This window comes from Poecilia reticulata, chromosome 9, assembly GCF_904066995.2.
Source record: "Poecilia reticulata chromosome 9, P_reticulata-male-v2, whole genome shotgun sequence".
Taxonomy (NCBI): Eukaryota; Metazoa; Chordata; class Actinopteri; order Cyprinodontiformes; family Poeciliidae; genus Poecilia; species Poecilia reticulata.
In genome coordinates this window covers 16,126,787-16,141,129 of record NC_088838.1, presented here as the reverse complement: position 1 = coordinate 16,141,129, position 14,343 = coordinate 16,126,787, and the positions used below count along the sequence as shown (strand labels likewise).

The following is a 14,343-nucleotide window of genomic DNA, read 5'->3' as shown; positions in this document are numbered from 1 at the left end:
TTGTTCAGTCAGAAAATAAAAGCTGCTCTTGTCTGCTATGCTGCTCCTGTCACTCATGTCAATAGGTCAATAAGATATATTTAAGAGAAACCTGATGCTCAAATGATGAAAAAAAGAAAACTGATCTTAGAAGCATGACATCATGTAATGATGCAGACACACACTCCATCCAGAATGAAGAAGAATATAATTCAATTTCCTGTTCTCTTTCAATAAAGTTCATAGTGGCAATACATATAGTCCTAAAATCGTGGTTTGCGTCTAGGTTGCAAACCAAATATGCCTCACTTTTCAAGATCCTACTTGGCAGGTCATTCACAGAGCAACATTGCTAATTTGTTAAACTTAAAACTCCCAGTCAGCTCAAAATGTTAGAGACACTGCATGGTGTTCCTCTGCAACATCAAAAGCATATTAAAGATGGATGGAGTTACAGAAAAAAAAACATATTTTCTGATTTGTTGCCCTCATATATCAAACCCACTGGCCTAAGCTGTGCATTGTATGTACTGAAAAGGGCAACCCTGACAAATTGAATTTTCTTGATCCTGCTTACCCACTCGTTCACTGAGCTTCATGTTTCAGCCATGACTTTCCCAGAAAGCCAGCGAGCGAAAAAAGAAAAAAAAAAGAAAAGAAAAAACGCTATGTATGCATTGCTTATATGTGCGATGATGTGCCTTATCAAACCTTCAAACATCATGCAAAAGCTTCTTCTCTGTAATTCCTTGTCTGTTTTTAATCTGTGCAAAGAACATAATTTAGTCTTTGCAAATATCCTTGAAATGACTGAAGGATTTACTGCACAGTAAATACTGTGAGACAAAAATAAACAATCTCATGTCCCAATAATATACAAGCTTAATCCAAATTCCAGGCAAACCCGAGCCACTTATTTTATTTGTAACATCAAACAAGATCAGTTGGATGTGTTCTGTCTAAACCATAGATCGGTGTGTTATGCATGGAATATCGACTTTGTGTGTAATACACTATGAGAGGAAACAAGAGAGGATGTGAGATGCTATAAATATTCCTTTTTTAATACAGTGACCTGAGTATTTAAACCTTCAACCTCCTTTGACATCTTCTTTTGTTAAACTCCTGCCAGTTTCAGCACTATAATACAACACGCTATTTTCAGAATGTACTAGCACTCCAGGCTAAGAGAACTAAGGCAGGTTAGAAAGGTCACATAAGTAAATATTTAATAAGCTTCAAACACCCGTAAATAATACACAGACAAAACTGTGGCAAGACTTGGCTTCGAAGCAAACCAGAAGGAGAAAGACAAACCTTAGCGTTAGAGGGCTTAATAATACTCCATCTGGAAATTTACTAATTTTATATAATAATCAATACAATAATTATGACATCAAACCTTTTTATGAGGTCTACAAAACTCCAATTAACATTTAAACACTTTGTGTCTCCTGTTTCCTCATCCAATAAATGTAAGACTTATCGCTATTAACTCTTATTAGTTACTAAATCATCTACAAAAGGCCTTAAATAAATTGCTGAGAAATGAATCATTTAAGAAAAAAGCCTCAGTTTATAGTCAATGTGTTCACTGGTGCCCCTCATATTGGCAGACCATGAAGGCTCATTTATTTTAGAAATGATTCCAAATGGGAAAGACTTGAGAACATTTAAAGTATATTGTTGATCTTCACAAATCCCTTGCTTACTTTTTCCATATCCACCGAAAGAGCAGTAACAATCTGTTACAGATGGAACAGTGACTTGCAACGTCATGATACAAAACGTGGTTTGCAAATATAATTCAATTTCTAAATGGAAATATTGTCAATAATGGCTCTCTCTGTACTTCACTGTCACTTTTTTCTCGTATATTGAGTTTTCCGTTGAATTCTTGCTTTTTAAGATCCATTAGCCTACATCATGTTGTTAGGAAGAGTCTATTTTGATGATTCCTTGCAGAAATCAATCCGAGGTGACGATTGTGAATTTTAACTTTCCAAATACTGTTTTTCACACATGATTCAGGGTTTAATGAGGAGACATAGCACTACATTTTCCAGTGCTATGTTGGTTTTGACGACACTTTTTTCATAAAAAAAATAAATAATTGAAAACTACTTCTATAGTAAAAACATTGGTAGTGTAGCAGCATCTTGGGGTCACTGAGTCTAAATAACAACGGTTAGATGGTATCTACATACCTACCAGCTGCTAAGGAGGCATGTCAGAAAAAGGCCTTTTCTGATCTACTATCACAATTATTACGTTGACAAGCTCACTAAATACTTCCAGAATCTTGCCAGGAACTGCGTGCGTTTCTTCAATGACAACATTAACCCTACTGACTTGAGGGTGTGTCTGTTGTGCAACAAAGGATGAAAATATAGAGAATCACTGCATGGCTACTCTTACGATAATCCATGATACTGTGGGTCTGTTCTTCAGAAAACTCAGGGTAATATGGACTCCTATTAAATAAAGGCATGCTCAAGAATGAAAAAAAAAACTGGTACTAATTAGTGCTGCACCTCTAAAAATGTATTTCTTAACCTGTTTTTTTTAATGTTTCATTTCTTCTCTTTTGGGAGGAACCCTTCACTCCAATCCTTTGAGTTTTATCTTTTAGTGGTATGACTTACACAGGTGGTTGCAACAGAATTTAGCTTGCCCTTGGTGATATTACGGGGTCGAAGCAAAATGAAGCCTTGGGGCAGAACAGAATATAGTCTAATAAAAAATAGCATCTCTAATGTCTGGCACGATCTTACTTTGTCCTTCTCTTGTTCCTTTTCTTCCCAAAAAATTATACAACTCTAAATTCCTCTGTTTAGAAATTGAAAAAAAAAACATACTTACCTATTAATTTCCCAAGAATTGTGTAGGCCTACAAAATTTACAATATTACTGAAATGAAATATATAAAGAAAATGAAGAAAGAGGTTGTTAGGTTCATTCCTGCACTCTAATACTAAAAGATGCTGCAACTTGCGGCAACTATTGCCTTAACTTCTAAATGCCGACGGCTTCTTTTTCCACACTGGAGAATAATTTTCAGTTTTCGAACGGGTTCTTCTATTTTGAAGTTTGATGATGAGTGTTTTCTGTCCATTGAATTCCACATTAGAGTAAATTTCCATCCTGATTCACAGCCTTTTACCTTTCTCATTCTATTTTCCTGTATGGCACCATGTATCCCAAGGGGTAATTTAAAACATCTGGGCTGAAGATATTTGCCTAAACACTGCACTTCACCTCTCAGTAGGTATGCCATTACCCTAAATACACCTCCTTAAAACACATCAGAGGCTTATCTATATTTAAGATAAAGCACAAGGCTCCACTAGAGCTTTCAATTGAAAATGGAGTTTATTTAAAAGAAATGTCAGGAAAACCCATCTAGCTGGCGTGATAAATAAAAAAAAAAGTGTTTTTTTTTTCTTTTTCTTTGTGCTTTTGAAAATGAGAGAAGTATAGATTCATATTAGCAATGTGCAAAAACAGTCTGAATTGTTGCCTCAACTTTCTGCAGTGACATTTCTGGGTTACATCTTCAAACTTTGCAAACGGAGACCCACGCAGAAGTGCACACACACAAAATCACAAGCGCATAGCCTGCATCCAGCACCATTAACTCAAAGATAAGTTAAAACAGCAACAGTATCTTGCAAAAGTATTTACATTTTTGAGCTCTTCTACATTTTTGTCACATGATAACCAGGAACTCCCTTGTACTTTATCAGTACAAGGGATGTGTGATGGAGCAAAAAGTAATCCATAATTGTGGAATGAGATGAAATTAGTATATTCTTTTTAAGTTTGAATTTTTGTTACAAATAAAGTAATATCATGTTCATTTGCAGTCATTTGAATCAAGACTTTGTAGAAGAGCCTTTTGCTAAAATTGCAAATAGTGGTTTTGTAATTGTAGCAAAACCCCATTTGCTACAGTTTTATTTTAGGGTATGACTCTGCTAGTTTTGAACATTAACAGACTGAAGCTTTTTCATTCGTCCTTGCAAATTAGCTCTGTCCCAGTCAGACCAAATGGTTTGCTATGATAATCAGTTTTTAAGGCTTTTCACGCTCTTCTGTCTTTTGTACCCTCTAACAGGTCTTCTTCCAGTATCGTCCTGTATTTAGCCCCATCTATCGTTCCATCATCAACTGGCCAGGCTCCAGCCAGATGAAGAAACATACTGCCGCAGTATGATGCTGCTACCACTGTCTTCATGGGAGTGGTGTGTGTTTTAATGCTACTCATAGCAGTTTATACAGTTTTGGTCTCATTATGTGACAGCACCATATTCTGGATGTTTATGTAGCCCATATTACGTTCAGAACATTTTCACCAGAGCTTCTTATAGCTTCCATTCAATTATAGCTTTCTTCTTGCTACTTTACCATAAAGACCAGATTTGTGGAGAGCAAAAATGAAAGTTGTCCTACCACCTAATCTATGAACCTTTTCAGCTCCTTTACAGTTATTATATGATTTTTGTGATTAATCCTCTCCTTGATTTGGAGCTGTTTGCTTTGTCGTGCCTGGAGGTGACATTCGTTGTGAATTAGTGAAACTAAATTAAATTCAAACTGAACTGTCAGATCTATCAGTTTTGAGAAACAATAATGTCCCGGTAGGTTTGTGGTTGTGACAATCGCTTTCCATTGTCAGATGATGGATTAAGCATTTCTCTGTGAGGGGAGTGAACTCTTGCAACACACTGTATCTGTTTGTCACAGCATGGTGGAAGGTTTACGGTAGCTTCGTCCAAACTTTATTTTAGGGGAGACTTTCTTTGTGAAAAGAACAATAAACTGTTAAGACCATTAACTGTTATCTATCCAGGATCAATGTTTTTATTGTTAGTAATAATTTCACCCACATGCTTAACCATTTGATCTAAAATCAGACGACTAGGTTTGCTGAAAATGTTTTGATGTTGCAAAATCCAACTGGGGAAACTGTATCATAACATACCAAATTTAACTGCTGTGACCTTAATTTTAACTTGGTCTGGCATTGCTTCATTGTACGAAATCTGCAGCATATTTCTAATAAATACAACCAGAATGCTACAAGCATTGAAAAAAAATCCTTTCCAAATCTTAAATCATTAGAAGTTTAAAAGAAAAAGAATTCCTAAATACTCGAGAGCTCTTTAAAACCTTCAAGTACCCTTAGAAAGGAAACTTTCAGAGATGGGAAGGATAACACTAACCCACACTTGAGCACTAAAAGACTTCATGTCCTCACAGCAGAACATATCTCTAAAATGTGCCAATTTAGCCAGCTTTTCTGTTTAAGCATTCAAAATTTAATGGTTTTTGCCTCATCTAACCATTTATGCGTGGGGTATAAAGTCAGAAAAGGCTACTCTGTGCAGTTTTAACCCCACTTCCCCAAAGCAGTAGTCAGCCAGTAAAACTTAAACCAGCTGTAGCTACCCTCCTCCATAGATTTAAAAGCTGCTGTGATTCTGCACTGTATTCCAAAATCAGTTATTCTGCTTATTGATCTGTTATGAAAAGGCGCAGTTCTGGTAAACACTGATAAAGAAAGGCTGATGCTGGTGTGACACCACTCCAACAAATCAGTCAGGCCCAGAGCTCTGAGCAACCACTCCCACAGCAAAGCAAGTAAATAAACAAAATCAGTCAGCATAAAGAAACAGCTGGGGTACATCCTAGTGCTTACCATAATTCTTTATGTTGCTAACAAACTTAATGCCTCGACACAAACTTGATCATGAAAGATGACCAATCCTCTTCACCAAGAAAAGATATGTTTACATTCATGTAATTCCTAAGCTACAAAAATATATAATCTTTTGATGTTTTGTGAAAGGAGTTATGAATGTTTTGCACTGCAAATGGTTGGACTAATTATGTTGAGTTTCTTCACAACCTTTTTCCATCTCTGCATTTCTTGCACCACAGTGGAGCTTATTCAGCTGGGTTGAAGAAATTAAACAAATTCCTTTAAAATAAATTCCAAGTAAAATTGAAGCGTTGTTTCAATGTATATAATACATTTTAGGATAATCGGAGATTCAGAAACTTTTAATTAGTATTCATGACTCTTTTTTTTCTCTGTAGGTTTGGATATGACATGAGACTTATTTCTACTGCCACTTTAAGAATGTTCCTGCATTTTTATCAGGAGTGCCAATAACTGTGAAAAACTTAAACTAATCTGAAAATAATTACAAAAACATTCAGTGACAGACAGGAACAAGCCTAAAAACAAAGTCTAAGCACTAAAAGAGTATGGAAAAATACTTCATCATTGTTAGAGACTCCTCATCACTTCTGTACCACTGACAGTCCAGGGCCCTGTTTTTTTTTTGTTTTTGTTTTTTTTTTGTCAACTAACTCCTGCAACAGTTTAGAATAAGAGCTCACTCTCTGTCTCATCTCTGCTTTTCATGCCTCCTGTCAGATCCACTCATTCTCCCCATGTGTCCAATCAGTCTTCATCCCTGTTGGCAGCTAAAACAATGACTTTCAGAGTAATTGATGTATTTTAGACATAATGGATGAAACTGTTGAAAAAGCGTCTTATACCAGTTTGCCATTCTGCTCCTTATTTCAGACCAGTTTTCTAATTCAACTGAGTGTATTAAATGTATTTCTATTCATTTTATATTATTATGCAAAATAGGTCCAATGCATATCAAAATGTGTAGGAATACATAAATCCAGTTGACAACAATACAATCAAATTAATGAGACTAAATGATTATAATTATATCAGAATACAGTCAAATTCAGCTGATGTCTATATTACGCCAATTAGTGAACAATTGTCTACCTAAGGAAGCCCACAGGACTGTGTCCTTGACTCTGCATCAATTAATTATTCATAGCTAGTCAACTGCAGCTTTGATGTGCTTTTAGAAATATTTCTAACGTCCCTCTATGAGCGGGTGAATTTGTTATGTTGTAAGTCAGAGAAAAATGTCCTCCTTGAGCCAGCTGACTGGCAGTGCACAGCAGCTGGTCAGAGAGGAGCAGGGCAGCGATCCTCTCGGCTCCACGGAGCTTAAGAACTTGTGTTCACCCTGGCACTTGGATATTTTGTTGAAAATCATTTACTAACTTTTTAATACTTTGTTACATCTTGATAGCGGTAACCAGGCCGTGCCTGATAACAATAAATAGACTGGAAAATTTCATTTTTAATCACAGAGTTAAGAATGAAGCAAAATGTGATGTAAAAAACTGTAACGTATTGGATTTCTCAGCTCAAACTGAGAGAATGGACTCAACCCTCTGACAGAGGAAGTGCTATCTTGTGATGTATTTGTGGTGAGCTTTTGAAAATGTGGATCCCTTTAAGATTATAAAAATAAAGTAGTTAAAAACCTGTAACTTAGCTTATAAAGGGGAGCATGCTGATATTTGAGGAGACATTTCCCCATGGTCAGAAATGCCGCCATCGTGGGGCAATAAAAGGTATTTCTGTTTCTGTTGATATTTCTTCCTATGTTAATAGTAATGCTTCTGTCCGGTCACTCTGGGTAACTTTACTTTGTATTTAGGCTTTAATAAACAAGTATGACTGTTGACCACTAAACTCAAACTAATCCGGATTGTTGGTATTTAGAATCTGGATATTCTATGTGAGCAAGCAAAGCCGTACACGAAGATTTCCAGAGTGCATCTATTTCAGACAGGGTTATATAAAACTTATCATCTGTTTTATTTTTCTTTCTTTTTTTTTTATTGCTAAACACACACTGTGAGCCTTCTCATAGTTGAGTCATTTATCACGACCCAGTGGGATTACTTAAAACCAGTGTGTGGTCTTATGAAAGCTTGAGCTCGGAGATGATAGGCTGCTCCATGTTCTTAGCAGAACAACTAATGTACACTCAACATGAACTGACACTACAAAAAGAGCACTCATATAATCTGTTTTACTATTTTCAGGGGTCCTCTCTTCTTCCTGGCAGAGCCACGATTTGAATTTTGACACCGGCTTTAATATAATGCTGGGGAGAAGTAAAAAAAATAAAATCACAGCTTAAGCCCACCATTATAATGCTGCCTGCTGCTTTCAGTAAATGATACTTTTAACATGTCTGAGCGGTTTTACAATCAATGTTTCCAGACTTGTGTGAATAAGAGCAGATAATGATTTGAAAGGAGGGGGGGGGGACAAGAAGAGTTGTGCATGAAAAGAAGCTATTTTTACTGCCGATAAGCCTTTTTTTTCTTTCCATGAGAGGAGTTTAAACATTTCTCCTTTTTCCATTCTCTGATGTACAAACGTGGAACTGATAAGCTGCAAGTTACCTTAAAAAGCGAGAAATGAGCCTGAAGCCCAGCATAGCATTTCGAAAGAGAGTGTGTGGACTAGTCACGTGCTTACTCGATTACTAGAGGTTAAATAAGATAAAAAAAATAAAGCAAAAAATATTCACATACTTAGTTTCCTTCCAAAATCGAACATGAAGCTGTGTGGATTTAAAGAATATATTCCAACCAACACTGCCACCTTCGTGTCATACCTTTATTAAAGCTCTTCGCCTGACTGTCCTTGAATCCCCTATAACCATCCCCCTAGTGCCCTCCTATTAAGTCGAGCATGAAATGTAGGCAGGACAGCAGAGGTCTGACTACATCACGACATAAGTAGCACTTTATCCATTAACTTGTCACCGTAAGAGACAAATGACCTCTCCGTCAAATATTAAGGGGATTAAGGAACATGTGCACGGACGATGAATAGCCCAATTAAGTTCCACAAATATATCCCAAAATAATTTAAGCCAATGTCAGTGCCTCACAGTTTTCTATGCAGAATTTTCCTTATGCACAGGATGGCCTCTCCTGAGTCACATTGATTCCTGCGGTTATCAGGGATGGCGATCTGACAAAGTCCTGACCTTTATTCTCTAATTGAAGACTGTTGCATCTAAAACCAGGATGAAGGGCATATTGGACAGGGTTTGCGAGTCGTTACCCAAAGTTCAACCAGAACTTGCACAGGCCAAGAAATGCAACAAGGTTTCAGATAAATTCCTGTATATGTATTCAAGAATTAGCAATTAAATAGTAAACAAAGTTATATCTCGCTGTTCAGGGAAGTGCAGAATATGAATTGTTAAGTACAACAACTAGTAATTATTTGGCAAATATAATTAGCACTAATCCTATTTGTTCAGCTTAATCCTGAGGTCATGGTTCTACATTGGGTAGAGGCGCACCAGAACCTCTGGGTCAAGAGCCAGTATCTGCCTCGTACGACAAGTTTAAATATTTTGATGCCATGTTCACAGCTGGTGGTAGGAAAGAACAGGAGATGTTTAGATGGTTCAAGTTCTTAAATGCTTGCAATGTTTTGTTCTGTCATGATGAAAAAACAAAATACAGCGAGCAAAACATCTAAATCAGCTCTTATTAGCTGAACTCAGCATAATCAATGGATGGATGGATGGATGGATGGATGGATGGATGGATGGATGGATGGATGGATGGATGGATGGATGGATGGATGGATGGATGGATGGATGGATGGATGGATGGATGGATGGATGGATGGATATTGGCAGCATAAAACATGCAACAAAAGTAAAGCCTTATTTTTTCCCATGTAACGACTCACAGTGGCAGTAGATGGTAGGTGCCAACCAAGGCATGTCAAACCAATCTTTTTCAAGGCTCTCCTACTCAGAAGTGTCAAAAATCTGATAAAACTGAAGCTCAGTAACAGGGTCTGTATTGGCGCATTCAACGAGACATACAATTACACTTGTTTGTTTTATTTTTTTTAAGTACGCACATTGGAAGCATAGCAGTGTATCACTTCAACAAATTAAATGTAATACAATAGTGCCAAAATTATGCAAATGTATACATATGAAACACTATTTTGCTTCTGATGTGTTGCATCCTAAAAAGACCCTAAAAAATGGAACATAGATCCAGAGCAGAAAAGTAAAGAAGACGGAGAAAAGGAGGAAGTTCAAGTCATTGTTTCCATTAATCATAATGGGCCACATGAGATTTACAGCAAACGAGCAGGATGCCATCAAACTTCTGGAGATTACTGTACGAAGAAAGATTCTTCATAAAATGAATATTACAGAATCCTCTTCATCAGACTGATATAACAATGTCTTCAGTCAGAGGCTTCTTAAGAGCTGTAGTAATACACACTGCTACATGAGGTCATCTCTACCCAACGGTCATCAGTGTTTAAAACAACTTTTTGAAGAAACTCGGATCGTGTGAATTATAGCATTTAATTTCACCCTTGGATTAATAAAGTAGTTTTGAACTAAACTGAATTTGAAAATCCATCCAGAACTAAGCTGAAAGAGGTTATTTAATATTCTAGCAATGACATTTCTATGACTGATTGTGAAAAGGTTGAAAAAGTTTGTCTGGTTCAGAGTGAATCCATTGACCAAAACAAAGCAGCAACATTATCATTAATCATAATTTGTTGAATGCGGACAATTACACTGCTAATCAAGATGGCTTACCATTTGCCTAAAAGCCTTCAATTGCACAATTATTACAATACGGCCCGAATCGAAAATAAGAAAAATTCCATTAGGTCTTTGCACAGAGAGGAGAGCATCTTACATTTCCACACACTGAGTGCAACCCTGTGCTTTGTCCAAGCTTGACAGGCAGAATACCAAACAATGTGTGAGAGTCAGCACCAGCAACCAGACGATGTGATGTATTGCGCACAGACTTGGAACAATGCAGTCTGTTTTTTACCTGGGGGGGCAATGCTTCTGGCACATCAATTTATTTCAGTGGCACTGTGTGACATCACCAATAGTGTTTGTTTTTTGGGCTATCTCTGAAGGCACCAGCTATCATTGAGTAATGACTGCGGATACGTGCAACGTTTCCTCGGTCTACACAGGGTGTCTGTATCTCTGGGACTCAATCTGATGTTACAGGCAATGTTGCCTTCAAGGAAATTTAATCTTGTATCATGTACATTCCTTGGACATACATACATCAGCAGATGATAGACTGCTGTTTTACCACTTCAACTTTTTAAAGGCATTTTACTGAGATGCCAGATTGATTTTCATTTATTCTTTAAACCTGATGAGTATAACGGCTTAAAACAATGGTGCCCCTCCTTCAATGGTCAGCGAGCAAAGGCACAAGTTCTACATTTTTGCTTTCAAGAAAGACAAATTTGGTCATTTGGAAATGTGCGTGGTTGCATAAAACACAAACATGGATGTGAAAGAAGTGCATCCTGTCTAGTGATTTTGAGTGCTGAGTATTGGACCATAAGCCAAGGGCATCAGCAGTGAATACAACCCAGATTTCTTGCCAGGTATCGAGACACCTCTGGTATTCAGAGGTCTTTTTACTTGATTTTATCAGGGCCGCCTCAAAACAGCAGGAGGTAACATTAAGTTCCTATACTCCTAAGCTCTAAAACGAACTCCCTAAAAAACTGAGTTGTGAGAAAAAACTTTTCCCTTCATCTTGTAAAGCACTTTGAATTACCTTGTGAAGAAATTATACAATTAAACTTGCTTTGCCTACATTTGAAACTGCAGATGCCAAACTGAGAGCTGAACGTCTATAAAGTGGCAGATGGTAGACTTGTGACCCAAGAAGATAGCCTTGTATCATTACATCTCCATTTTTAGACATTTTTGTTTCCTAGTGTAACTTTATTAATAACTACGTGTGTCATTGCTACATTTCCGATTAAAATGATCAAACAGAGCATGTAACTTTGATCAGATGTTCATTTCCTGAAAACATCAATTTTTCCAAGGTTTGCATCCAACAGAATGCTACATATGTTGCAATATTTTAGCAGCTGTAAGAAAAATAGTTGATTTTCTGTTTTAAAAAGAAACAACAATGCAAAACATTTTTTTGTCTAAATACCAGGAAACCTAGGTATCTTTACCCAAGGTTATCATACTGTGAGAATCTCATACCAGCTCATAGCTAGTTAGATGAATTCCACTTAATTCCACTATAATGTCAAAATATTTTTACTGGGATTAATTAAGGTACCGCCGAGGTATATTTTTAACTCTCCGAGCCTTGGAACAAGTCGACCCAAAGCACCAGAGCTCTGTTCTTCTACTCCAGACTCATTATGCCAGTCTACCAGGGAGTATTATGTTTTGCAACGGTTGACACTGAGTTGACACCGTGGCTCAGGGAGCCTTAGAAAGTCTGCTCGAGGCAGACTCCTTGTTTAGAGACCGAGGTCTGCCTGACATGTGTGACTCCTGAGGCAAGCGTGTCGTTAAATGGATAGAGACAAGGAGGATGGCATGACCCACTTCCATTAGCGCAACTGCAGACTGTCTTCCTCACATACTATCCCACAGGTATACTGTTTTTGTGCTGACCATGAACAACATTGAGGCAGGCAAAAGCCGAAACATTCCCAACATCCAAAGGATGGAAAGCTTAAAAGTAGAAGAGGACGTGGATTGATTTGTAATGGATATTAAAGTGTATAGGTCAATCTATAAGCACGTAGCAATTTCCTCTGTAGGGAAGATAGTCTGGCTGTTAACGCTAAAACTCCAGGTTAGATGTAAAGTGCCTAATTGACCTTTTTGTGACGTCATCCTGGTCAATAACATTGCAGCTACCAAGGAAGGAGCAATTTATTCTCATTTTGGTAGTTTCTCTGTTCCACTTACAACATTTTTTTATTAGTTTTTTTTATCTGTCTTCATTTTCTCAGAAACCAGCTTGTTAAAGAAAAGGGGATGATCGTCTAGTAGAGGCAGTTAAACCTGAACGCTCAGCATATTTTATCCAGACAAGCAGCTGATGCACATTTCGAGAAGGGAGCGCAGAAATACCCATTTTTTTATATGAACTGTGTGCGCCTAACACGGTAAACATCCTTTTAGTACAAATATGCATGGATAAAGACATGTTTTCATCCTTTTGATTGCATCAAAAGTGTCCTAGAAACACAAGTAACCCCATTAACTAATGAGTCGTGAACGTATATTAACACATCGTCCATACAGGGAGCTGCAAACAATACAGACCCACATAACGTTGTGTGCATCTTCGTCTCTTTGATTCAAATTCTCAGCACTTTTTAATATATTTTGCACACAAGTCTCTTACTTCGACTCAAATAACGCAAAATGAGGTAATGACAGCTTCACTCTTCCACTCACCTTTCACACGGTGTGGGACAGCGGCGCCCAAACACAACACGATGAAAGGGAGTAGCGGTCCCATCCTCGCACAGCAATCAGGTGAGTCTTCCAAGGTTACAGGGATTGTGGTTAAAAAACAAAAAACAAAAAAAAAACAACACACACACACACACACAAATCACACGATCAAAACTTCTCCTTCCTCCGCTCTCGCCAGGCTGCAGGAACAAACCTGGGAGATGCTGCTGTAGTATGTCCTTTCAAGGGAAAGTACCTCCTAAGTGACAAAGTCGCCTCTGGGGTTGCGCGGGGCAGGAACAAGTGAACTGTGTTGGCTACCTGCCGTCTGCTCCTCTGCTGATGCCACCCCGATCCTACCGCAGTGGTGCGATGTGGTGAAGAGAGCGACGTGTGCGCTCCGCGCTCCCGGACATCTGCCGTCAAGCCCTCGGGTGTCGCGAGAGTCGCTACTTCCGATCTGCATCTACAAAATAAAATCCGATGAAGGTTCGAATATGGAACATAGTGCTAACTACTGTATCTAAACTCTGCAATAGACATAGTCTAACGAAGGTTTTTAAACCGTGTATTTTTGCTGTAATTTACAAGAATGTAGTGGCGTTTTTATTTGTTTATTTATTTATTTATTTTCTGGGCGACCTCAGGAAAAAAAATGGATGAAAATAACATAATGCCAGAGGTCATAGACGATAAAAGGCAGCAACATCTCAAAGAGCCTCTTGTTACAGGCATGGTGTTTGGAATCAAAAGCCTCCTTTGAATGCACAATAAGGAACTTTGGAATAGATGGGTTACAGTGGCAGAAGATCGAGCACCGAGTTACACTTCAATCAGGTAATAATAGAAAACTGGGGGTACAATTCATAAAGGTTAATAAAAGTTGGACATCAACAGATTGGACTAAAACATTTCCTGGTCACTTGAGTTTACAGTTCACTCAAGACTTTCAGATAGTAATTTTTTGGCTGTCTTTAAAACCAATATTAAGTCAATTTTAATGGAGCGCAGCATCTTAAACAGTTCATAATCATTACATAAATATTTTTTTTCCCACGTCTACCATCTACCAATAATATATGTTTATCTATAATAAACAAATAAATAACATAAGTTAAAGGCTTATTATTTTTGCAGTGTGCGATTATGTTTATGTAGTGAACAGGTTATTTTATGGCACATTTTCAGCAGGGTGGTCAAT

General features: G+C 37.6%; 1 protein-coding gene across 9 annotated transcripts in view; it reads right to left on the bottom strand.

Moving 5' to 3' along the window:
• edil3a (EGF like and discoidin domains 3a) overlaps positions 1-13,576 on the bottom strand; it is a 137,337-nt gene extending 123,761 nt beyond the window's left edge. For 5 of the 9 annotated variants that reach the window (XM_081610615.1, XM_081610620.1, XM_081610616.1 and 2 more), the window contains exon 1: positions 13,143-13,576. In XM_081610615.1, coding sequence (XP_081466741.1) covers positions 13,143-13,206 — 64 coding nt within the window. In that variant the 5' untranslated portion in view covers positions 13,207-13,576. The remainder of the gene's footprint in view (positions 1-13,142) is intronic. The other 4 variants (XM_008418883.3, XM_081610618.1, XM_008418884.3 and 1 more) reach the window with 2 other exon arrangements.
• Positions 13,577-14,343: the final 767 nt, after the last annotated feature.